This window comes from Podarcis muralis, chromosome 1 (assembly GCF_964188315.1).
Source record: "Podarcis muralis chromosome 1, rPodMur119.hap1.1, whole genome shotgun sequence".
NCBI classification, from domain to species: Eukaryota; Metazoa; Chordata; class Lepidosauria; order Squamata; family Lacertidae; genus Podarcis; species Podarcis muralis.
This window is the reverse complement of record NC_135655.1, coordinates 34,493,382-34,520,167: the sequence shown is the minus strand read 5'-3', so window position 1 is coordinate 34,520,167 and position 26,786 is coordinate 34,493,382. Positions and strand designations below refer to the sequence as shown.

Sequence of the window (26,786 nt, the reverse complement as noted above, 5' to 3'; positions counted from 1 at the left end):
CACAGGACAACATTCTTGGACTGAAACGGGCCACAACTTCATTGATTACAGATGAAAGTGATTTGGTTCAGGCATTGGGTGATTTCCCACTCAGTCAGCCTGCCTGCTTCCTAGGGGGTTGATTCTGAGAAAGGGTGTCCCTGTGACTTAGGGAACACCTGGGCGGAATCGACTCCTTGCAGAGTGCTGTGGCCCTCAGCCCGCGATTGGACTTATGGACGAAAACACTTTCCCCTGGATCCCTTTAACAGGATACCCCAATTCCTGGAAGGGGGAGGCAAAGCCATACAACTCCCCCTTCTGATTACATACTATAAATCATACCCAGACGTCTCCTAAAGCCCACCCACGATTGGCCGATATCATGAGTGGAAGAATTGGAATTCCCCGACACCAGCAGCGAGCTGGTGTGTCACCGCAACTGCCACCCACCAACAGGTTGGCAGAATTTTCTCCGCGGAACCACTATGACATGGTATTTTAACAATGTGAAGAACAGATCCTGAATAGTGCATGAATAGCCTTGGCAGGCAGTATGGTTTATAACAGTGGTTCTCAAAGGGTGTGGCGCGCCACACAGGTGGCAGGAGAGGGTGGCGAGTGTGGTGGGAAGATTCAAGGACAATCCAAGAAACATATAAACATTTCAGCACAGTATAGTATCAAAACTGTCTTTATTTGCAGAATATTTATAGATATCCCATGAACGTATTATAAAGTTGTTGTGTTCTATGTTATAAATCAAGCACTACTAGGATTTGTTTCTTTGGGTTTTCCAGCACATTTCTTATCAATAAAACATTCAGGGTGGCATGAGTAAATTTTTATTCTGAAAGCGTGACCCGGAGAAAAAAGTTTGAGAACCACCGGTTTAGAATAAGAACTGCTGTTTGTTGGATTTAATAAGGCTTTAGGATTGGCACTTTGGTTCTTGGTGTGTTGTGGGGCTTCTTCTGCAGAATCCCTCCCCAGACTCGAGGTCTGATCAGCCAAGAGGAAGCCAGCCAAGAGCAGCACTGGGGCAGCGCTGCTGCTTATTGGGATGGGGAGGTGGGTGTGCGCTTTGATGGGAGCACCAGAGAAGCTCCACATAGCCCAGACCTCCCCACTGCCCTCTGAATCAGCTGCAGTGATGCTACCAACAGGAAATTCATGTTGATGCTCTGCACCACCTTCATCATTACCTCTTTTGGTGGTTTCTTTCACTCTTTGTTGTTGTTGTTTAGTCGTTTAGTCGTATCCGACTCTTCGTGACCCCATGGACCAGAGCACGCCAGGCACTCCTGTCTTCCACTGCCTCCCGCAGTTTGGTCAGACTCATGTTTGTAGCTTCGAGAACGCTGTCCAACCATCTCATCCTCTGTCATCCCCTTCTTCTTGTGCCCTCAATCTTTCCCAACATCAGGGTCTTTTCCAGGGAGTCTTCTCTTCTCATGAGGTGGCCAAAGTATTGGAGCCTCAGCTTCAGGATCTGTCCTTCCAGTGAGCACTCAGGGCTGATTTCCTTCAGAATGGATGCGTTTGATCTTCTTGCAGTCCATGGGACTCTCAAGAGTCTCCTCCAGCACCATAATTCAAAAGCATCAATTCTTCGGCGATCAGCCTTCTTTATGGTCCAGCTCTCACTCTTAATCCCCTTTGGAAGAGAGATTGGAAGCAAACCTAGGAAGCTGCCTTATAGTGAGTTGGTCTGTCTAGCTCTTTGTTGCAGTAATGGGGCACTGCCAGCTCTATCTGGAGATGCCAGGTAGAGCTGGTGCTCTCCCATTGAACTGTGGCCCTTTCCCAAAGGGGCCAATAAGCAAAGTAATTAAAGCAGTAGGTATCTAGCTCCTGTTTAAATATTTGCACCCCCACTTAATCTGCCTTTCAAAGAAGATTACAACAAAATCCATCAGTGGAACCTGATGCTAGATGTTTAAAAATGTTTTCGTTGCAGCATGCTGGCCATTCTGCGTAGTGAACGGTCTCCTTGTTTGTAAGGAGTTTTGAGAGTCTTATACTGCTTGTTCTTCATTTTACTTAGGGAGAAATCTGAAACCCAAACGGTGCCATTTCTTCTGCGATAGGTTTACACTCCCAGCCAGTTTCCACTATTTCCTCTGCATTCTCATCACACTTCAAAATTGCTGAGCTGTTTTTGTTCGCAACTGACATTTTGAGAATGATGCTTTGGGAATTTCAGGACTGGAAATTTAAGCCTGAGTGGTAATAGTTTGAACTATTTTTCATGCTTGAGAAGAAGGCAGATGGGGGGGAGGGACTCAGTCTCACATCTTTAATTGTGGTAGTGGTTGTGATAGGGTTATCACAATGGCTGTCGTAAAAAGCTCCACAGTCAACTGTGTTGTTGCTGTTGTACATATTTAGAAATTCATAAAGCAGATACCACAGTGTATTAATCCTTGGTAAATATTTATACCTCAACAGCAGCCACTCTATGCGCGTAACATAACCTCTAGGTAAGATATACATACATTTATCAAGTTACTAGCATAAATAATGTGTAATAGAACTCTTTCAAAAATAATACATTATGTTAACACAATTTATGATAAGGTATTTTTTAACAACAGACATAGATAGAGGAATCCAGCTTAGATACTAACAGCCAGTTACTGCCCTTGGTTAGGCTACACAGACAATTCATGTATATAAAATAGTGTATTAAAGTAAACTTACAAAAGCAAAGAGCAATCATTGCAAATGTAATTTTTTCCCCTTCCTCTTTGGGATTCTAATTTTAAAAGCATTAAAGAAGACAGCTGCTCATGCTGTGATATGCGCTAAACAGCCTGAAGGATGGAAAAAAATATATTTGTAGCTCATAATAACTATTGACCTTTCTGATATACAATGTTCTCCGTGTTAGCTATTCTGTTCTATCAACAGTGAAGATTGAACATGACTTCTTAATAGAAAACATGGGGTTTCAAGCTGCCTTCACAAAGGTGTTTATGTATTGTTATTTTGTACTGTAGTACAAAGACTAAGTCCTGGTGCCCTTTGTCTGACATCATGTTGTAAAAAAACTGAGGGAAAGGGTCCTCACTCTTATGGACTGCTTTATAAGAGGAATTGGCCCATAACCATTTTATGATTGCGATAAAAACATTGCTACCCTCGATCCTGCATGGAGGTGCAGAAAGTTGAATCCTAGAGCATCCCGAGAGCACAAAGTGCATTTTTCTTAAGAAATAGATCCCTCAAGTGGCAGCATTTATAGATGCTTTGCAATAAGATGGGAAACAATCGCTTGCTTGTTGTTGTTGCCCTGGTAGTATTCATACTGTTTTGCTCTTTGTAGTGCCACAGCTTCCTGCATAATGTCTTGTGTTGGGTGTCATGTACTTTCAAAGGCTAGCTTTATTATCTCCCATTCTCCCTCCTGCTCCTCCACCACCACCCCTTGAACTCTTTAGCGCTTTAGAGTCCTGTGCAGAAACACCCACTGGTAGCAGCTTGACTTTGTCATTATGCATATTTTCCGCAGAGTGGTGTCATCCAAACACTAGCTGTGTGAGCAGCATGAGGCAGTTTAAATGCTCTTCACTTCCTCAGGGGAGCCCCGCACCAAGAAGCAGGCTCCTGCTTGGCATATGAAAATCTGGAATGGAAGCTCTTTTAGTATCTTCGGTAAATCACAAGCAGAGTGGCAATGGTAGGCAGCAGAAGCAGGATATTTGTGGGCTTAAAAAAGAAAAGAAAAAGACTTCTTATGTTCTTAAGTTGTTCTCTTCTCCCCCATCCACCCCTCGGTTTATTTTATTTTAATGCCACTTTTAGTGGGCCAGTAGTGGCAGTACTAAATTACAGCTGTTTCCCCAACCCTGCTCTAGTCTAAAGTGCTAGTTAATGATTCGCAGGATACTAAAGAAAAGCAACAAAACTTCCCAACAGGATGAGAGTCCCTTGATCCTGTTAGGACAAAGTATATTACCATCTGGGTATATCTTTCAAATTCTCTTTATAACCACATATCCGCTCTTTAACATAAAGCAGTTACGATTTATAATAGCAATTCCAAAGGATTTTGCATCCCCTTGTCCGTGTTCAAGAAAAATAAACCAAGTTGCGTTAATTTCAAAACATTTATTTGGCTCCTAAATAAGTGGTCCCTTGTGCAGGAGCATGATTCGCAACAAGTTCAGTGCTATCTTTGCCTACAGAGGGTAAATGATGTAACTCATAATGGACATTAGCCTGGTTTGTACAACACACTAAACCAAAACCATGGTTTAGCATGGACATGCAAGCATGAGGGTCCCTAGAAATGGGTCAGGGAAACACAACTCACACCAGAACTGTCCACATTTAGATGCCAGGCTAAGATATTCCACTTTATCCTGGCTTTAGGGTGTTTTGCTGTAGGGTGATCTCTGGTTTCTTTGTTGTGCTAATCTTTTATTTGGATAGGATACCTGCAGTTACAGCTTGTGGTTTGTCTGTTTCATAGGCAATCCCATTTCTGGGATCTGGGTGGCTTCATATGGGAAAGGGTCGTCTTTCAGGTCTGGCCACATAAGGCTTCACATGTCAAAACCAGTACTTTGATCATCTCAGATAATGCATGTATTTCTGTTTTCCATTTAGATTTATGAAGCGTTAATTTCACTGGATGTTTTCTAGTTTTACCATTATTCGAAATAATATGCAAACCTTTTCACATTTCCAAACTACTCTTGTTTTAAGTATCAGTCTTTCATGCACACCTTTGCTATCATTTCTGTGCTAACAGACAGCATCCCATAACCCTGATAATTTCTGTTTGCCTTCTGCATACACTTGTCTGCTCTTTTCTTTTAAAAAAATCACGTTTGAAGGGTTACTAGAACTGTATGTTCTAGTATTATTATTTATTGAATTTATATACCGCCCTATACCCGAAGGTCTCAGTGTGGTTCACAGAACAAAATCAAAATATATAATCAAAATAAAAACAACAACCCAAAAACACACACCCCACACACAAAAAACACATTTTAAAAGGGCATAGGATGTCAATCAAATCAACCAAAGGCCTAGTTAAAAAGGAACGTTTTTGCCTGGTGCCTAAAGGTGTATAATGCTGTATAATGTGTATAATACATTTGAGTTCCATATTAGTATATATACAGATTCATTCCTTAGCGTCTCAGTGAGGTGTCTACTGGGATTGCAAGATCGCCTGAGTGCCAGTTCAAAAACCTAAAAGGATCATATAGGGTTGTTTTACTGATGAGCATTTTCTTTGCACTTTTCAACGGAGAATTTTATCTGCTCATTCATTGCCCACTCTTCCCATATCATGCTATCCTTGAGGATTTAAACGTCAGCCTGCGTGCAACAGAACAACTTTTTCACATGCACCTGAGAATTGAAGTTTATAAATTAAGTGCTGCTCTGGCCTGATGCTAAGCACTCTGACCCACTCTGCCATTGAATGCTCAAAGATAATTAGAGCTATGAACTTCAGTGCCAAGCCAGCCACACCCCCAATTGTCTTCCAACCACTGCTTCTCTAAGGAAATGAGAATATGGCAAGGAAAAATGTAGAGAGGGACTGACAACAACCTTTGCGATATTGCGAAAGGTTGAGCTCAGGTGCTGTTCTTTTTCCTAATCCCATGAGAAAACAGCAGTCGTCCCCCCCGCCACATGCACTCCCTCCTTGTAATAAATGTAATAATCATAGTGCAATTCTATATGTGCCATCAATAATGGATGCTTTAGTAGAGATTTCTGCATTGCAAGGGTTTGGACTAGATGACCCTTGGGGTCCTTTCCAACTCTGCGATTCTGTGCTTCTATTTGTCTATGCAGAAGTCAGTTCCACTGAGCTCAATTCAACTAACTCCCTGGTATGTGTAGGATTGTATAAGATTGTAACCGGGTGTTGCAGATATCTATTTATCTTTGAGAAAGTCCCATTCAATTCAATTGTATGTATTTGTGCGTATGCGTAGATCAGTGCCGGATTTACGTATAAGCCAAACAAACTATAGCTTAGGGCCCCACTGTCTTGGGCCCCCCCAGAAATACACTTCTTAATTGTATTTCATTTCAACAATTACTTGGATAAAATACATATTTGTTTTCTGCAAATGGCTTTAGATACCTTTTAGGTCCGTAAATTACCATCTAGCATATATTCAACACAAAAAAAACAGTGACAATTTGTTGTTGACAAAGGACAGCTGGACATATAAAGGGCCCCATTACCTTCAGTAGCTTAGGGCCTCATCAAAGCTAAATCCAGCCCTGGCGTAGATAATTTGAACCCCATGCCATGATACGTAATTTGGCCTGATTTGGCCACCATATTTTGACAGCTAGCCAAACTGCAGATAAAATCTAACATATAGATTCTTCTATAGTGGTACCTCTGGTTACAAATGCTTCTGGTTACAAACACTTTGGGTTATGAACTCCACCAACCTGGAAGTAGCTGCACCTGGTTGGGAACTTTGCCCCAGGATGCGAACAGAATCCAGGAGGCCCCATTAGCAAAAGTGCGCCTCAGGATAAGAACGGTTTCAGCTTAAGAATGGACCTCCGGAACGAATTAAGTTTGTAACCAGAGGTACCACTGCATAGGTTTGAGCCGAGGTATTTGTTTACTCTCGTTCAGCCAGCCCCCGACTACCTTTTCAGTGGTGCAGTTCTGTTCCTGTGCTGTGCTTCTGGCTACCAGGATCATTTCAGGACTGCTGTGCTTCTCAGCCTTGTCTGTATTTATTGTCATGGTTATTGCTATGGGATGGGTATGATTTCCATGGTCTGATTTATGAGATCAGTGTTGCTTCTCATGTGTGCAATAGTCTACGGAGTGATTTATTGCAGTGATGGGTGGTAAATACTGAATCCCTCAAAATTCCATAAGCATATATTTCATCCCGGCTTCATTCAGATTATCAGACCCTTTTATATAATGGTGAGACATTATTAAATTACTTAAATAAAATTAGCGCTTAGAATGCATTCTATGAGAAGTGCAGCTTTCTGTTTCCCACCTTTTCTCTCTCTCCACAGCATGCTACTGTCCTTCTTGATTAGTACAATAATGAATGCGGACTTGTTTTAAGTACAGTAAACCCTCAGCTTACGCAAGGGTTACATACCAGAGAAAGCGCCTAAAGCCCAAATCATGTATAACCAACACACACTGGGTGCAATGGTGGGTGAGACTGCCAAAGTTTGTTTTTTTCCTGGGCACCCACCTCCTTTTAAAAAATAAAAAATTGAATATGCACAGGTTAAATGCACTTTGAGTTGCGAGTATACTGTACAATAGTTGAAAAGGAAGAATCAGGGCTGTGTAACTCTCCTCCATATTTAGAAGATTACCATGAACAACATTTCAGCATATTTTACTTGCTGCCTATGTTAGGTCATAATGTACTGGACTATAGCAACTGCATGTTTTAAGCTGATTCTAACATTTATTCACTCAGCAGGAAGAACACATGCTGTGGTTTCTTAATGTACACTTTAAGCACTGTACTGTAGAGTGTTGTATAATATCAGTAATAATTAATGGTGAGCCTCTCGCTGCCAGATCTGCTTATGACCCTTTTTGTGGTTTCAGGGTTCCAGTAACCTTGATCCTGATCATACATTTCCTTGCTTTGAAAGTTTCATTTCTTAGATGTTGCAAACATGATATTGCTGAATGGAACTGAAATGTTGAGGCCAGGTTTGTGGCATGGTTTCTGATGGCTTCACGTTTGTTCAGGTCTCCAAGGACTAACACCAATAAATGTGAAAGAGACAAACAGCAGATTGGCATACTTTTCCATTTCCACCAGGATGGAAGAAAAAATGCGCTAAATTAAGTCTAACCTTAAATGTATAATCTGTCCTTGGGAAGGAGAAAGAAAAAAAAAGATATAGCATCTTCGAGCTCTCGGCATCCCTTACGAGAAAAAATTGGTTCTAAGGGTCTCTGATCTTGTGTTTTAGTAAAATAGAACTGCACGGCTGACTGACAGTTCTGATCTAAAGCATTTACGTTTAAGTTTTGATCTCTCTGCTTTTGATTAAAACTAATGAGCTCATTTAATTCAAAATGGGAATCTCTGATAAGAGAAATAAGGTTGATGTGATTGGATTAGAGGGGCAAATTAAACTCTTAGAGCAGAAGTTTGTGCTTATATAGTGTATTAAAAAGCTGTTGGCGTATTATGGCGTGTTAGATGATGAGAAAAATTTCATAGTAATTCATATTTAATCAGAAGAAATGAAAGTACTAAATATAACATGGCTCTGCTTTTCCCTCGAGTGATAAAGAGCTGTACATTTAAAATGACATGGAATTCATGCTCTCTAAAACAAAAAAATCCCACTCTTAAGAGAGACACTAAAGAAAGGGGCATTCTTGTTATTGTATTCATCACAACAGAGCTAAAATGCCATAAACACAATGTAAATGTGATCACATCAGTACAAGGTATATGCAAGGAAATATAACAAGAAAAGTCTTGCCTCATAACTAGCAGTACTCTTTAAAGACACTAGTAAAACAATTTTTTTTTTTTGTTAATTTAAACTCCCTATACAGAAATATTGCCAATATGGCTGTTTTTTTATGAAGGCTTGCCCCACATTTGATTATTTTAGGCAACAAAAGTGTATATTTACATTTGATATTAAAATGATATAAGCTTTCTGGTGAGCAGGCTATGTTCTTATTTTCGGGGGACAAATGAGTGTTGCCATTATCTCTCCCCAGCTTCCAAACCATTTCCAGCTAATGAAAGAGCAAAGAGAGAAGCAGACCTCAAGTTTGTGCTGGAGTGAGAGTTGCAGTTTATTATCTGAAGATTGTCCAGTGCATTTTTTCTAGGAGTCTTACTTGAGAGCACTGGAGAAGGCCACATAGGACCAGTATAACTTACTAGGCAGACAATAAATTGCTTCTATCTGCCACCAATTTGAGGCGATCCTCTCCTTTTACTCTTCCTTTAAAAAACACACACCCACAACACCCACCTGGCTCCCTCTCTTTCCCTACTAGTTATAGTCAAAGAAAGAGTTCCTAAGCAATCAGTCCAAGATAGTCTCTTGTTCTTTCCCCCTACCACAATCACCACCATCACCACAACACTGTTCATGCTGATCCTTGGGATAAACGTTAAAAGTAGGAGCAGATTTGCATTTTCTCAACAGTGAGGAAATCAGCAGCTTCCATGTGATCCATCGTCTGATGCAGGAGGTGGTGCTGGTGAACATATATTATGTTCACCCTTCCAGCCATACTATGGAGTAGGTACAATGAAAGGAATGAGCGATATCGAGTAGTTATCCATATGAGACATCCAACTTCCTTTCCTCCTCCATCTTCTCCAGTGACAACAGCAGGCCTTTTTTTGCCCAGTGGCACAAAGCATTGTCAGTGGGAAAACATTACAGGAAGAAAGGATTACCCTCTCACTAGAATGGTGGTCCTGATCTAATTCGGGACGGGGGACGGATCCACAGCTGCCATTAAAAATATATATATAGTGGGAGATCTATCATCAGGATCTCCCACTTCACATGAAGTAATTCAAAAGGATATTGTGAAAACGAAATTATCTATGAATTGTTTTATTTTGTTGTTGTTGTTTCTACTCTAGTGGAAGCCACAAGCCCCAGCCTACTTACAACGGACAACAATCTAGAGCGTTCTTTTTTCATCCGGATGAAATCTACCCTGACCAAGCGAGGTGTGCACATAAAATCTTCAGGATATAAGGTAAACATTGGTCTTGCCTCCTTAGGAGTAGTTAGAAGTTTCCTTTACTCTGAGAGAGAAATGTGGTGGCTGAAGAGCTAGCATACTTAAGCATACTTCTTATATCTGGATATCTGCCAAAGTCTGAGCTTGGAAAGTTTGCCAAAGATTGAACAAGACTTTTAAAGTTAAGAACATTTCCGTAGGAAAAAGTACATGGATATTTTATTTATTTCCCATTGCTATTTATGTTTCTAAATGGCTGTTATCTCTCTCCCCGCCCCCCTCTTTTGGAGGATGCATATAATTAATATAATATAATATAATTAAATATACCTGGAGGTTATGGCTGTCTTAAATCCAGTGACTGAGTAAATGGTGATCTGACCCACTAGTTTGAAAAAGTCAAAAATAACCATAGGAGGTGTGTACAAAGTCCTTCCATCACATATCATACGGGATTAAAAACAAAACCAAAACACTGTAGCATTCTTCAGCCTCACTGACTACCTGGAAAGACCTTGACTTACAACACAGTCCTAGACATACCTATTCAGAAGTAATTCCCATTAAGTTCAATGGGGCATTCTCAAATAACAGTGTGTAGGATTGCAGTCTTAGTAGCCCACGAAGAAGTAAATATTTAAGAATACCTGGAAATGACCCACTGAATGCAAATGACTTGCTTCTGAGGAAGCATGCATAGGGTTTACCTGTGTGATTTAAAGGTTTATTGTCTTTTTTTAAAAATCACATCCTGTTCACTGGATCTTACATGAAATATCATAGTCATTATTCTAAGGTGTCCGCTGTTTCCAGCCTGCCATTAGAATTATTCAAATTTTCCTGAATTTACATATGAGCCTTAAAAAGACCTATATGAGTAGATGTGACTTAAGGGCATCAGGAAACGGCTTTAGTTATCACCACCCACCCCACCCCACCCAGCATTTATCACTGTCCATCCATAATCAAACATACCCGAGGGTTGCCTCTCCTTGTTTCCCTTGGGGTTAAGAATAAAGTAGCTCTTTAGTATAACCACAATTTTCAGTTTGAGCTCTTAACATTTGTTTACAGTCTGTGCTGCGGTCCTATTTTCTATTGTCCTGCAAGAGAGAGGAGCCTTGTCCAATCTTCCTGCAGGGGCCATACAATACATATTTAAATCCAAGTGTGAAGTTCACACATCCTTTTGCTTTGCTTTGCTTTGCTTTGTGTTGTCCGTTGTTGTTTTGTTTTCTTGCAGTCCGTCAGGACAGCAAGACACACAAAACACTGGCTCATGGGGTAAAATGGCAGTATTAAATGGTTATTGATCTTTTGGGTAGTGGGGGGACCACAGAATGCAGCAACAGTGACAAAGTGCAATCTTGGAAAGGAAGGTCCAGGAATTGAAAATAATAGCAAAACTGACTACTTTCACTTCAGACAAGTGCCCAGGTAAAACCGAAGCTCTGGGCAGAAGCTTCAGGAATATTTAAGTACAATAATCCCTTCTCTATTTTTCTTACACCTTTTTAAAATGAGAACCTTAATCTTATCTTACCCAGGGATAGCAGCATATAGAACACATTCTGGTACTGTTCTTTCTAAAGTGAATAGCATTTCTTTTTGGTTCACTGTCACATTTATATCCCACATTTCTTCCAACGAGCTCAAGGTGATGTTCATGGTTCTCCTTCTCCCAGTTTTTATCCTCACAAGAACCCTTTGAGGTAGGCTAGGCTGAGAAGAGAGAGACTAGCCCAAGATCACCCAGTGAGCTTCGTGACTTCAAAGGGATTGAACCCTGGATTTCCAGATCCTAGTCCAACAGTCTTAACTTCTATTCTTCCCTGACTCACACAGAGCATGAGCAGAGGGGTTTTTGTACCAAACAGGCTTGCATATTGTATGTGAGCACACACATCAGCTGGCATGCTAAAGACATGTCAATAAGCAGGAAATGGTTGAGAAAACGAGGAAAGGTGTACACTGTGCAAATGAAGACCTTTCTTTCTTACTTTTAGACAATGTCCTCTGAAAAGATGAAGCATCTCTTCAGTTAGATACTGGCAGGTGGAACTGAGTTTCCACTCCAGAACACCTGATTTGAATGTAAACATTGCTTTTGAAGGTTTAAGAAGCTATCTGACAACAAACCTTTTGTATATATATTTTTAAAAAGAATTCCAAATTGAAAATGCAATTTCCATATTGTCACCTGTTCATAGTCACACAACATGCTAAACAGTCCCCTTTCTTCTTAGGCAAATTGCCATCCATTGAAAACATGGATGGGGAACCTTTGGTCCTCCAGTTCACACTGGACCACAGTTCCCATCATCCCTGATCATTGGCCATGCTGGCTGGAAATGATGGGAGTTGGAGTCCATGGGATAGAAGGCCATCGCCCTTTTCTCCGTGGTGTAAATGCTTGCTGTACTGTTTTAGTCACTACTGTTTAGCCTTTACACACAAATTAAGGATAAGACATGACATTCCTCTAGTCCTGTAGTTGTTCATTGAACTTGAGGGAGGTAATTTTTTCATAGGAGGAAGCCCCAGAACAAAAAGGAGGTTTCTCCAGCTACCTAGGGTGAATGGTGTGGAGACTTCCAAGAGAACAACTTCCAATTGGGTGGGGAGCAGCCCATAATTGGCTGGTATGCTTCACTGAGTTTCTGGCCATGAGACAGACCTGAACAGTGAGCACAGCAGGGAGGAAGACTTCCTCCCGTTAGAGCCCAGGTGTGGACTCCTGGGGACATATGAGCCTCAGGAGAAACCTGGGCAGCTTGCGGGGCACGTATTTTGAATGCACTTTCAAGACTTGAAAGAATGCTGAACCATCAGCATGCACTAAATATTGAATCCAGGATTTCAGTCCATGCCGAAAACTCTCTCTGAATTGACAGAAGAAATTACTTTAGTGCTGACCCATCATAGTAACTGAGTAAACAAGTACATTGGCTATCATGTTCTCAGCAGCAAGTTACACATAACCTCGGGCATCTGTGAATGTGTGTTCTTGAAAGAGAAAATATTTGCTGCGATGCAGAGATCATTCTGGCCTTCAGCTGAGCCTCTGGTGGGATAAGGAAATGCCTTGGGATGTTTAGCCACCATGAAGGCAGCCTATGTGAGAGGACACCAGGGACATTTTATTTCAACAATTTATCCGTAGCACAGAAGATCTAAATATACACTTCACTAAAGTCTTAAAAGAATATATAAGTCAATGTCACAGACTGCTTTTGCAAACAGATTGGTTTTCTCTCGGTAAAAATTTGAAGAATTCCTTTTTAAAGGAATCTGTCAGACAAATGTCCAAAGCACCTGTGGAAAAAGCACAGAAATCTTAATAATTAAACTTGTCTTTTGTCTTTTTAACAGTTAGTACTAATCATAGCACATTATCTTTAAAAGAGAGTGGGGGGGGGACTGTTGATTTGATAAGCTCAGTGAAAACTAGAAATGCAAATGTTCAATCACAGGCAGACAGCCAAAATTTCAGTAATGGAGACTGAAAATTTGATTAATTTCTTTCCTATAAATCAACTCCCATGTACAGAAATAATTTTGAAATACGTTAGCTCGCAAAATTGAAAAATGTTGAAAGCTACAGAAATGGTTTCCACAAACAAGTCCTTATGCACCAAATTTAATTTTGTGCAGTGCTAATTTCCTGACATCCTAAAACTAGGTGTTGTATCATGGTTGTTTGTGGGGATGATTATAAGTGACTCAGTGATTTAATAAAGCGCTCTTAAAAGTTGCGCTAAGGACATAAGTCTTGTATTACTGGAGCAGAATAAAGGGCGGGGGGTGGCATTTTCATGGGGAGGTGATGTCAGCTGAAGAGTGGGGCAAGATGAATTTTTTGTTTGTTTGACTAAAGTATTCTTATACCACCCTCTTGAAAAACACCTTGAGTATGTTCTGCCTTCATGCAGAACATACTCAAGACTATACAACAAACAGCAGCTCATTTTAAGACCATATGCTGTCTTTCTTTCTTTCTTTCTTTCTTTCTTTCTTTCTTTCTTTCTTTCTTTCTTTCTTTCTTTCCTAACTAGCTCAGTCAGTAGAGCATGAGACTCTTCATCTCAGAGTCGTGGGTTCAAGCCCCATGTTGGGCAAAGGATTCCTGTATTGCAGGGGGTTGGACTAGATGACCCTTGTGGTCCCTTGCATCTCTACAATCCTATGATTCTAAGAATGTTAACAATGGGAAAGAGCTGCAGCTCAGTAGCAGAGCATCATGTAAATGTCCTGGGATTGGGCCCCAGTGTCTTCAGGTAGGATTAGGAGAGCCCTTGTCTGAAACCCTGCAGAGCCACAGCTAATCAATGTAGGCAGTACTGAGGGCATGGACTAATAAATTTGAATAATAATAATGATGATGATGATGGCATCTTCTGATGTTCATATCAACCATGTAAGCTACTAACAAGAACAAAAAAGACCAACAATATTTGTGACTTTGACATCACTAAATAGTATATCAGCCCATATCTAGTGAGTCATCTAGAGATATAGGTAATCCTATAACCACAGATGTTTTGACCCATACACTCCTCTGAACTATCTAGGTATCTGAGCCCTCTGCTCAGACACTGGCCACACAGCTCTCTTATGTGGAATCATGACTCAAAAATGAATCATGTCGGCCCTTCCCTGTGTTTGACCTCGGTAACTGATAGTGAGAGCTATCCTAGTAATAATGAGATTTCCTTTTTTACCTTCCTCAACTATCCCGTGGGCTGCTATGCTTATCTGATTGGTCTACTCTTTTAAAAAGCATCTTGTCATGGCTGGTTCCAGGATGGAGGGGTCACTCAGAGGAATACCATCTAGCAAGCCCCCTCTAATGCATGTGAACCCACTGGGTTTACTGGGCAGCAATACCACTTCTCTAATAAACATTAAGCAGCCACCATATCGAGTTTTTCCACAGTACTCCAGAAGGCCACTACACAAGAGAAAAATTTGGAGTAGTTTTAATGGTGGGCATCAAGCTCAGGGAAATTATTTTAAAGGATGGACCAGTGAAGACATTAGCAGTAAGTCGTGTTGGGGTGTCAGGGCTCAGCAGCTGCCTGAAAAACCATGTGGCAACACCAGGCCTGCATTTGCAGACAGCTAACTTTGTAGATTAGGTGTGCACTGAGAGCCAGTGTGGTGTAGTGGTTAAGAGCGGTAGTCTCGTAATCTGGGGAACTGGGTTCGCGTCTCCGCTCCTCCACATGCAGCTGCTGGGTGACCTTGGGCCAGTCACACTTCTCTGAAGTCTCTCAGCCCCACTCACCTCACAGAGTGTTTGTTGTGGGGGAGGAAGGGAAAGGAGAATGTTAGCCGCTTTGAGACTCCTTAAAGTGAGTGAAAGGTGGGATATCAAATCCAAACTACTACTACTACTACTCTTCTTCTTCTTCTTCTTCTTCTTCTTCTTCTTCTTCTTCTTCTTCTTCTTCAGAAATCCATCCTTTCATTTCCCCTTATCCAGTTTTCTTTCAGTTTAATTGTTTATCGAGTTGCAGTTTTATTTTATTTTAATTTCCCCCTCAAAATGTGGCGTTGGCCACATAGTTATATGGTACCACCACCGTTTAATATTTGTAAAGTGCTTATATAATTCAGTTAGAAAGGAGAAAGGCGAGATATGAAATAAAAATGTATCCCTTCTGCCTGAATGCAACTAATTAATCCGAATGATCAGAAATTTAAGCTCCATATGACTGGAAGGTGTGACAACACAACTTTCAATATTTTCTGCCAAATACACACTACTCTGAGAAATAAAATAGAAAATCTTAACACCAGGATTTCCGACAGTAATGTTGGAATCAAAATAAGATGTACCTGGTTGTAATTCAACATTTAAAGTTGAGATTCGTTCACTGAGTTTTCAGGATAAATAAATTTCAGTCTATGTGCAGATAATTTGGATTTTTTTAAAAAACAAAAGAATTCTTACATAAGCAAAATGGTATCTTAATATGGCAGAGGCAAAAAAGATGTGATTCTATAAATGAAGGTTATGCCTTTTAGTTTATTTTCATAATTAACCTCCATTTGATATGGCAGATTACACCCTATGAGTTAGGCTGCTCCTATAATGTCTATAGATATCTTATAGATTAGCACAGTGTAGTCTTACCCATGTCAGTTTTTTGCAACTAGGCCTTTGCTTTAAGTTCCTATGAAAATAGTGTTGCCAGTGTAGTTTTTCATCATCAATTGTAAAGGTTAAAGGGGGGGGGGGAGAGAGAGAGAGAGCGCTGGACAACTCCCCCCCCCCCCCCAGCCTGTACTGAACAAAAGAGCTGATACACAATAAACAAACATGCATTATGGGTTGCCTTCAGTCACTTTATAGTCATATGCATTCATAAATTTTGATACAGCTGTAAGAAGCCGACTTTGATGGGACAAAGCTCACAGAAGAGCTTTAGATCATAGGAGTAACCAGAGACGAAGTTTATGTTGACAATTTATCAGCAATTCTCTGTCAAAAAAAGAAATGTTTTTAGTGTTTACCTATTAGCAGTTGCATGCAGATTATGAAATTGTGTTTTGGGGAAGAAAGCCTGCCATCTGTCTTTTCTTCAGGGCGTTTTTCCTTTCCTTTTACACTTTATCAAGTTAAACTTACAAATATCTTGTTTTGGAAAGCAGAATAGAACATGTGGTGTCCATTACATGGACAAGGACAAAGCAAAACAGACTCAGCAGCAATGTAAGTCACTTAAGTTAGGAATTTTAGAAGCACAGAGCAACTGATGCCTTGTGTGTACCATCCGTGAGAGTTATTCAGCTTTTCCATTCATTGCATTATCAGCTGGAAAGCTATTTCTCTCATTTCATTAGTGCTGGAAAACTAATTAATTCATTGCTCAAGAAGTGCTAAAAGGTTTCTTTAACAAGGACTATGTACGAAACAATGTGTTTTTGTTGCATGAGAAGCTGTCATGGAGAAAGGAGAAGATACATTTAATATCTCCTTTTTTTGTTCAGATATGCCAAGATTTTATCAATAATACTGGTTTTCTGCACCAGTACTCATCTCCAGGAAAACACACACGGTGTAGCTGCCTGGATGACACCTCTAAAAATATGAATGTTGATGATTCTGTTAAATTGGCAGAAACTGTGCACACTATCATGAGACAGGGATTTCTGAAAAGACAGTTGCCAGGCTCTTCCAGGTATAACCTGTGCTTGTATGGTGAGGCATTTATTGTGCTATAAAACCCATCACTGATTTTGGCCAGTTCAGATTGATTCTGCAGGAGCTGTAAGTAATGAACCCTACGGATAGAGCCAAAGGGGGAAAACATGCCAATAAACTTTTGGCTGCATCAGTACAGGCTGTAGAGTTAATTTAACCACAGTTTCTTTTACCAGATCATGTAGCCATTGCCCTTCAAAACAGGAATATGTATCCAAAACAATGTAAAGTGCCAAAGCCCAGCCTTTTCTTAAATTTAGCTGTTGAAATAGGTGTTCAGGTGCTGTTTTTCCTTAACACCACAGAGAACTTACCAGACTTTCCCTTTGCACCAAACAACAGCAGCATGGCAATTCAATGACTTACGTATTGTGCTAGTTAACAGTCATTTTGAGCAGTTTCTCAAAACTTACCTTACCTTTCCCCCCCCCCCCCTCTTAGAGGGCCTATGTCTTTCACAGTTAAAGAGAGCAGTTTCCCATTCTCTGCCTCTCCACTGTACCTGTGAGATATCTTGTCATGCATATATCACAGAGAGCCTCTGTCAATATTCCCACTGGATCAGGCTACCGGGGGCTTCACACGTCATTTGTAGCCTGCAATTGTCAAAGCAGTTTCATTGGTCTAGTAGAGGGGTGGTTTACCTTCCCCATCTCCACTGGCGGAAGCAAAGTCTGACTCCACCCCATTTGATTTATGCTTGCTTGAGCAAGCAAATTTCCATTTCTTATAGCAGGAGCAAGATAGATTGCAATGGCTCAGTTCAGATATTACACTGTGGGCTGCCACTTTGTGAAGAATATGAATCACCCTTATGTATTCCTTTCCACTACCTCCTCCCCTCACACACTGCGATTCCTTCATTCCCTTCCTGTTAGGTGTTATGTGCACACCGGGCAGCTTTGCATAAGCCATTATTTGTCTGGGAACTAGGAATGGAAAACATGCTCAAACCATGGTTTCTGTTTCCAGGGGTTTGTACATACTTTTCCCGGTCTGACAAACAATGGTTTGGCAGAACATAGAACATGGAGGGAGATAAAAAGAATCACAGTGCACAACAGGATGATAGTGTGTGTGAACCTGAGGTTTGTTCACACAGCTGAAAGCCCTGATTGGGCCATTTTTGAAATCTGGCTCATGTTCTAATTTTGTATTTTATGAATTACCAGTTACCAGGTGGTAGCCAGCATGATCTTACCTTTCAGTAATTTAGTAAATGTCTACTCAAATACAAAAAAAGCAAAAACACTTAACGTTGGTGGACTGACAATTGTTCTGAAACATCATCACTCTACTTTACTTATAATGTGATTAATTCGAGAACAAATTACTGGTAACCTCTTCTTGAAAAAAAACATATTTTAGGTAGCATGTTAGTTAAAGAAAATTAATCTCTCTGTGCTAAATTTGCCAGCTTTGGAGTTAATTACCTAAGCACAACAATCCATTAATAAATGTTAAGGAAACAAGGGAAAGTTGGTCAAGTTTTTTAAAAATGCCTTGATTCCAACTGCAGATATAATAGAAGTCTATCATAATTTGTTATTGAAGATCCAAGAATGCAAATTTTGCACAGTTCTCACTTATGCCTATATGGTTTTGTTATGATTTTATTTTAGTAGCCATTCTAATTCAGGACATCAGCATTCTGTTTCTAACAGTCCCTGTGCTAGCAAATAAGTGTTATGTGTGTGCTGATAACATAGCCCTACTGTCATACCCTCAGACACAACATTGCCCAAAACTGGGACACCATCCTCTGGGTACGCACTCCTGCACGAGTCACATGACCTGCACAAAATTACAGACTCAGAAAAAGCACTTTTAGGGTGCCCAGAGTCATGGACCACAAAAATATGTGTTTTGGGGAACCACGTGAAATTGCAGACCCAAAAATAAATGCTATTCTCAGGGCAAGATCTCAGCCCGAAATTGCATGAGAGCATGGCGCCCAAAATAGTGTCCTCTGGGAAAAGATGGGACATCCCGTTTTTTCCAGGACAGTTGATGGGTATGTATTATTTTATGAACCCCAGTGAAGGGGATTCACATTGGCAGGCCTCATCCTCAACACTGGTCTGTCTGCATAGTCCCAACACATGCGAAGTGCGTGTGAGTAGGCCCTGCATGCTTAATTCAGGATCCTGAGCATAGCTAGTTTTCCAGTTCTCTGTATATATGAAATGTATCTGGACTATCTGGACAGTACAGTGAGCATGTACTTTTCAGGTGTTACTTTCATGGTTAAGGTCAACACATGAAGTGAGAGACAGCAGAGATAGGTGGACTAGCTCCACCCCCTGTCACTGTTCTGATCACCTTCCAACTTCCATGACATGAAGCAGGGAGCTTCCTGGACCCATGAAGCCTCCCCCTGTGTTTTAGAACCCTGAATTCTGAAATGCAAGGGAAACCCCCATGAGCACGGAAGTTGGATTGTGATCAGAACAGAGACAGAGCTAACATGCCCCAATGCCCCATTGTCTCCCTCATATGTTTAATTTAGAATGTAATCCCTGAAGGAGGCTAATAGTTCATCTAAACAGGGTTAATGCCATTCCCTCTGGTGTTTTACTCCTACATGGCAGCTAAGCTGGGCACAGGATTTTACAGTGTTCTGGGAGAAGCTGCTTCCCACAAAATTGAGGTGTGATTTTTGTTCCTTCCCCCGCCAAACAATGGAGACAAGTTCTCAATTTCAGCTAAGCCATGAAGTTGTAAAAATGCAGTGAAAAATATCACCAAAGGGATTATGTATTCCTACAGTCATCAGAAAATGGAGCTGTAGTATAGATCAAAACCTTGGCATTGCGACTTAGCGTGGGATTTGAAGATCTTGAGATGCAAGAATCAGTTGCTGACGCTGGGGAACATATCAACTCAAGGCATGCATTAAGGGGGGAAATGAACTGTTTAGCTTACCTATATTATTCATACAATAATATTATACAATGAGCTGTCGAGGCTTCCTATAGAATCAACAAAAAGGAGAAATTACTCATGATTTAATCCTCAGCTCTGCTCACAATTTGGTACAAACTGCTTGGAACTCACATGGCTTTTATAGTCAGCATATATGCATGGAAAACTGCCCAGAAAATCTGTTACTTCTGTATTTAATTTCAAAAGGAAAAAGGTATTAAGAATTAAATGATGACGCATGTTACAGTTAGGAAATTTGAGTTCCTTTGGTGCAGAAGTACGCAGGGTTGTGCCCTCCTGATCCCATCATGCTTGACCATTGGGAATGCTTGTTGGGAGTCCAGCAATATCAGGTTTGGAAGCTATTTAAAACTTCTACAACAGAGGCTCTAATAGGCAGTGACTGACTAGGAAAGTGAACGTGGAGTCATGAAAATGTTAGCCCAGTATGCAGCAGCTGCAAAAAGGCAAATTCCATGTTTTAAGGGATCATTAGGAAAGGGATTGAGAATAAATCTGCCAAAATCATGATGCCACTATACAAAGTACAACCAGACATTTGGAATACTTTCTTCAGGTTTGGGCACCACACTTCAAAAAGGAACTGGGAAAAGTTCATCAGAATCAGCCAAAATTACCATGGAGTTAGAACTCCACCTATGTGAGGAAAAGTTACAACATTTGAGGGTTTTTTGTTCAGAACAAAGTCAAATAAGGGGGATAGGTGTGTGTAAAATTATGCTCAGTGTGAAGAAAATGGATAGATAAAAGCATCCCCCCCCCCAAAAAAAATACTAGAATTTGCAATCATCCAGTGACGCTGACAGGTGGGAGATTCTGAAGAGACAGAAGGAGTAAAGGTAAAGGGACCCCTGACCATTAGGTCCAGTCGTGACCAACTCTGGGGTTGCGGCGCTCATCTCACTTTATTGGCCGAGGGAGCCGGCGTACAGCTTGTGGGTCATGTGGCCAGCATGATTAAGCCGCTTCTGATGAAGCAGAGCAGCGCAGGGAAATGCTGTTTACCTTCCCGCCGGAGCGGTACCTATTTGACGTGCTTTTGAACTGCTAGATTGGCGGGAGCAGGGACCGAGCAACGGGAGCTCACCCCGTCACGGGGATTAGAACCACCAACCTTCTGAACGGCAAGTCCTAGGCTCTGTGGTTTAACCCACAGTGCCACCCACGTCCCTTGCACAGAAGGAAGTATGACATTTGCTGGAGGATCACAAGCAGGGAGAAGAAGAAGAAGAAGAAGAAGAAGAAGAAGAAGAGTTTGGATTTGATATCCCGCCTTTCACTCCCTTTAAGGAGTCTCAAAGCGGCTAACATTCTCCTTTCCCTTCCTCCCCCACAACAAACACTCTGTGAGGTGAGTGGGGCTGAGAGACTTCAAAGAAGTGTGACTGGCCCAAGGTCACCCAGCAGCCGCATGTGGAGGAGCGGGGAAGCGAACCTGGTTCCCCAGATTACGAGACTACCGCTCTTAACCACTACACCACACTGGCACAGGGAGAGTGCTGTTGTGCTTAGTTCCTGCTTGCAGGTTTCCCACAGGCATCCGGTTGGCCACTGTGAGAACAGGATGGTAGGCTAGTTGGGTGTGTGATCTGATGGACTCTTCTTATGTTTTTAATGTCTGCAATGGATTGGAAAAGACACAACAAACAGCATCAGCATGGCTAAACAGAAAAGGGGAGCTATCATGGCAAGAGGACTTCCTTTTAAAAGTCTTACTTAAATGAAGGGACAAAAAAAATGTACCAAATGTAAGCTTACAATTAAGGAATCAAAAAAGCAATTTATGGAGGAGAATTTAATGTATAAAAGTTTTATCATTAAAGTTTATTTAAATCAGTAGCCATTGCATGAGATGGCAGACTCTGATGGATTGGAAGCAGAGGCCAGTTTGACAGTTTACGTAAAGGAGGAGAGTAAACCGTGGAGTTTTCCAAAGATCTGTTTTAGGACTGGAGTCATGTCAATTATACTTAAATGTGAGATTGAACAGAAAGATAAGACACTGAGAAAGATGGACATGGGAGTGGAAAGTAAGTTTAGGACAAACAAACAAAGTTTCATACAGGGATTCACTTAAATAATTTGTTGCTGATAAATTTGGCCGTTAGTTTACAAGAATTATGCAGTTTTGTTGGGCTAGGTCTAGCAAATAGCTACTTTCTGTGAGAGCTAAAAATCACACCTCCATATTCACTTCACGCCAATATTCATGCTGACTACCTACAAACTATCTGGAACCTGGTGACAAATAATTGGAGATAACTACCATCATAATTGGGGGACGCGGGTGGCGCTGTGGGTAAAACCTCAGTGCCTAGGACTTGCCGATCACATGGTCGGCGGTTCGAATCCCCGCGGCGGGGTGCGCTCCCGTTGTTCGGTCCCAGCGCCTGCCAACCTAGCAGTTCGAAAGCACCTCCGGGTGCAAGTAGATAAATAGGGACCGCTTACTGGCGGGAAGGTAAACGGCGTTTCCGTGTGCGGCTCTGGCTCGCCAGAGCAGCGATGTAACGCTGGCCACGTGACCCGGAAGTGTCTCCGGACAGCGCTGGCCCCCGGCCTCAAGTGAGATGGGCGCACAACCCTAGAGTCTGTCAAGACTGGCCCGTACGGGCAGGGGTACCTTTACCTTTACCATCATAATGCCTTTTGTTTGCAAGCTTCTCAGGGGCATCTCTCTGGCTGTTTCTCAGAGACAGAATGTTGGCTAGACACATTCTTAGTTGGCCGTTCTTGTGTCCTTAAAATGCAGACCCACAAGGAAGCCTTTAAACTCCTTTCATTTAAGTGGTCTTGATTCAAAAGAATGTTTAAGGATGAGATGTATTGTTTCTTATGCTTAGTGGACACATGAGAAAGTCCTATTTTTTTTTAATAAAAAAAGCACTTGCTTTCGTGTATTGCATAATTTCCATATTGTGCAGGAAATTCCACACTATTCATTAATTTTTTTTTGGTTAAACTGTTGCTGCTGGTGTGTTGCTGCATTTATCATTGGAATTTAAACAAATGCACTAAAACAGCAAAATGAGTACATAGGACTGATTATTTCTTAAAATTGAAATGTTTTATCTTCCTGTGGCACTGTGGAGTATACAAAGTGTGCACGCTTCTAATGACATTCCTTAATAGCATTTGTACCTGCAATTAATTCTTTAATAAATTTCAGATAGCTCTCTGTGCTTTCAAGCCCAGTGAAGGATCTGTGAACACACAATGCCATAGTGTTTTTGAAATTAAATGGCTATGAGCTTGAATCAGTGCAGGATTGACGTCTACTATATATCCCATGGAAGATTTCCAAGCAAGGATGAGATATCAGTATTAAAAATAATAAAGGATAACAAACCTTTATTCCTGGTGCCTCACACAGCTCTGCCTTCCTATCCTCCTGCTCTGTAAATAAAAGTATTAAAAGAGACTCTTGCTTTGTGCATAAGAGACTGCTTGGTAAACAGAAATTAGTACTCCATGGCAACATGGACTCCCCTTCAAGCTGGGCTCTCATAAAAAGGCAGCTCTAGCGAATCCAGAAGCCAACAGCAGAGAGTTTCAGCACAGCAGCTCAGCGTTCTGCTGGGGAGAGGAAAACAGTCATTAACCCACCTTTTAACCACTTTCTTCCATTAGAGTGTGTCGCTCATCCATTATTCCACCTCCAGCACCCTCTGCTTAACTACCCGTTGTTTAATCAATTCACCGCTCTTTAATCAGTTTAGAAAAGAACAAGTGGAAATAGCCACCCACTTACTGTTGTTGGCGACGGTGCTTGGGGGTACTTTCCTGCTGCTGCTGTTGTTACAAGTGGCATGAACACACTCACAGAAGCTACAGGTTGGCACAGATGCGGCCAATTCCCTTTCCCTTAATTTGCCGCTGAAATGAGGACTGTCTCTCGCAACATCAAAGTAGGAATAAAGGAGAAAGCCTCTCAGTATATGCCGATTGCTTCCTTCTTACCTCTTATTAACAGCAACCAGCTCACATACCCAGATGCAGGCACCAGCGCATCCAGAATTATAAAGTTAAGTCAGTGGACAAGCCGGAAGGCTTTGGGGCACCAAAGAGAACAATTTCTCCCCACCAACTGGCAACCCCAACCACCAGCAGTCCAGGATCAACCCCGGGCATTGTAGGGTAGGAGCAGAGGAAGCTGCCTTATACTGAAACAAACCATTGGCCCATCTGGCTCAGTACTGTCTGCACTGACTGGCAGCAGCTCTCCAGGGTTTCAGACAGGGAATCTTTCCTAGGCCTACCGGGGGGTGCCAGGGATTGAACCAGAGACCTTCTGCATGCAAAGCAGGTGCTCTGTTACTAAGCTGCAACATCATAGGAAGCTGCCTTATGCTGAGTTAGACCTTTGGTCCCTCTGGCTCATTACAGCTGATTGGAAGTGACTCCAAGTTTCCAGCAGGAGTCCTTCTCAGCCCTAACTGGAGATGCTGAGGGGTAAATCTAGGATGTTTTGCATGCATAGCATATGCTTACCCCCTGAGCTATGGCCTCCCATGCAGACTTTATTGAAATGGAGACTTTATTGAAATGTGAGCTGCACAAGAAAAAGCTCCCAGTCATTTTGCTGAGGCTGGTGCAAGAGAATCTCCCAGCAGATTGTGCCCATTCAGGGGATCTGTCCGCGACAACATCCTTATGGTAAGACTTTCTGCATCCTTCCAACCTGAAAAGACAGAGAACTTTCAGGTTGGAGTTGGTGGCAGATGCACATTTCAGCAAGGGGGAAAGGAGGAGGAAGAGCATTGAGGAAGGTAGTGGAAATTGGGGGGGGGGGGCGAGGCTACATGAAGACAAGATAGGAAGAAAGGGGGGGGGAAGGAGAATAGCTGAGTTAAGGCTGGATTGGACCTTGCAGAGGAAGGAGAGAAAACTGACCTGCATGGAAGAAGCCCACAGCTTTAGTCCCAAATGGCACCAAATTTTAAATCAACCAGATTTGGAGCTTTTGGGAACCACTGGCTCAAGATTATATCCTCCTCTCCTCTTTCTGAAGACAGATGATTATAACAAAACCCCATTAACCTCAGATCGCTTCCGGTGGAGGGTTAGCTCACCATGGTACTGCTCAACATCTGCCATTGTGCTCAGTGGAAGGCCTTTCTATGCACTGTGTTCTCTATTGTTGTCAACCCGAGAGTATCCAGCATCCCCAGGTTTCTTCTGAGGGCTCCTCCAGATGACCTATTTATGAAATCCCCCTGATTTGCTGTCACAAACTTTACCTGGAGGTTAGGTTTTATCCGGTCTTTTATTGAGCATTCATTCCAATTTGCTTACAGGGTGTTTGTACCTCTTCCTGTTTATCAGTAGATCATTACTCACTTTTCAGTGTTTCCCTAACCACAAAAGATCCCTTTCTTTTTAAAAGTGAGTAGGACATTGCACTAAGGCAACAGAGCACTTTAATCCACTTCAGTTGTGCAAACCTAATTTCCTGGGATGCAGTAGAATCGCTCCTGGAAAATATTGGCAGCCTGGAGGAACCCTAAGCCTGAATGCAGCAAAGGTCCACTGCAATACATGCCCAAGGTTCTTTAGTCACTTGCCTATAGGAATGTTCAGGTGCATGCTTAACATTCTACAGATATCTGTCCCACTTTTTAATTTGTTTTACCTTGGGGGCTTTTATGTTGACCTTCTGGCAGTCCCCCAATGAGAAGTTCATCCTTCTCATTTACTCCCAGATTCCCTTAAGTTCATGTCAATTATGTGTCCTGTTTCTGCCTGCAGTTTTGGGGTAGTGGATATAGCTGTTCTCCTGTACAGCCACTGGGAAATGACAAATGAGCTCTGGTGGACACAGTTCAGGACACTTCCTTCCTTCAGTATCAGAGCAATTCTGCAATGAGACTCACTGCCAGTGCATGAAAACCATAGCGCTGGTTGAACCACTGGGTTGGGTTGACAGATTCGTAATGTACTGGGACGAACGTGAGAAATCTACGTCTCTCTTTGCAGAAAACAGTGGCACATGTGACTTCGATTTCCCTTCCCTGTGTGCGGAAATGCATTAATAGCAGATATTTTTGTTTTATCTAGCTGTTGCTCACTGTGCTGAGAATCACCTAAGGTAATGGTGGGGCTGTGAAGGAGTACATCAAATAAAACCATAAAAAAGGTTTTATTTCTGCCTCCCATGATAGGGATGGAGATGATACTTCTGAAGAATACTTATTATTGGTTATCTTTCCATGAAGCAAGTCTGCATAGGCAAGCACACAGAAATTCTGATTTACTGATTTTCTTTTTGCCTCCCCATCTCCTGCCCCTGCCATCATCTGTGAGCTTTCCTGGTCTGGAGTGTTTCCATGCCATCTTATTTCATTTAGGGGGTTTTTTCCTTTTTAAAAAAATCTGTTCTGTCCTGAAGATGATTATGCCAGCTCCACAAAGGTTTGCATTGTAACTGATAAAGCAAGACCTTTCTGTAAAGTTTATTTTCACTTTAAAAGATCTGTCGGAAACCTGGCAGCAAAAGCTGCCGCTGTGAGCCCATGAATGTCAGAGTTGATGATTGCTTCATTAGAACCCTACAAACTTCAAGAGCCAAAGGCTTTCATGTTTCTTTACATGGTATTAGGGAAAATAAGCTCAAGGCATTATTTCTTTAAATGGGATTTCAAACATTCCCTCCGGAAAATAAAGTATAACTTGTTTGAATACCAGGGAGCTTGTAGGGGAAATCTGTTTGGTCAGAGTTGTGAAAGTTGGCCTTTCTCTTGGATTTTCAGTTTGGGGCAAAAAGAAAGAAAGAAGGAAAGATAATTTGCATAGCACACGTTACAAATTAGGCTGAAATTTGGTGAGAAACTGTCCACAGCTTATTTAAATATTTATGGTCTCCACTTTCATAGAATGTGTCAAGGCGGCTTAGAACATACAAAATATAATAAAAACCAGTCTATAAATATC

The 26,786-nt window shown here is 41.6% G+C and overlaps 1 protein-coding gene across 13 annotated transcripts in view; it reads left to right on the top strand.

The window, feature by feature from the left end:
* The window catches only part of NPAS3 (neuronal PAS domain protein 3), a 625,682-nt gene that overhangs the window by 565,140 nt on the left and 33,756 nt on the right, over positions 1-26,786 (top strand). For all 13 annotated transcript variants that reach the window (XM_028720991.2, XM_028720989.2, XM_028720985.2 and 10 more), the window contains one exon: positions 9,597-9,715. In XM_028720991.2, the coding sequence (XP_028576824.1) occupies positions 9,597-9,715 (119 nt within the window). The remainder of the gene's footprint in view (positions 1-9,596; positions 9,716-26,786) is intronic.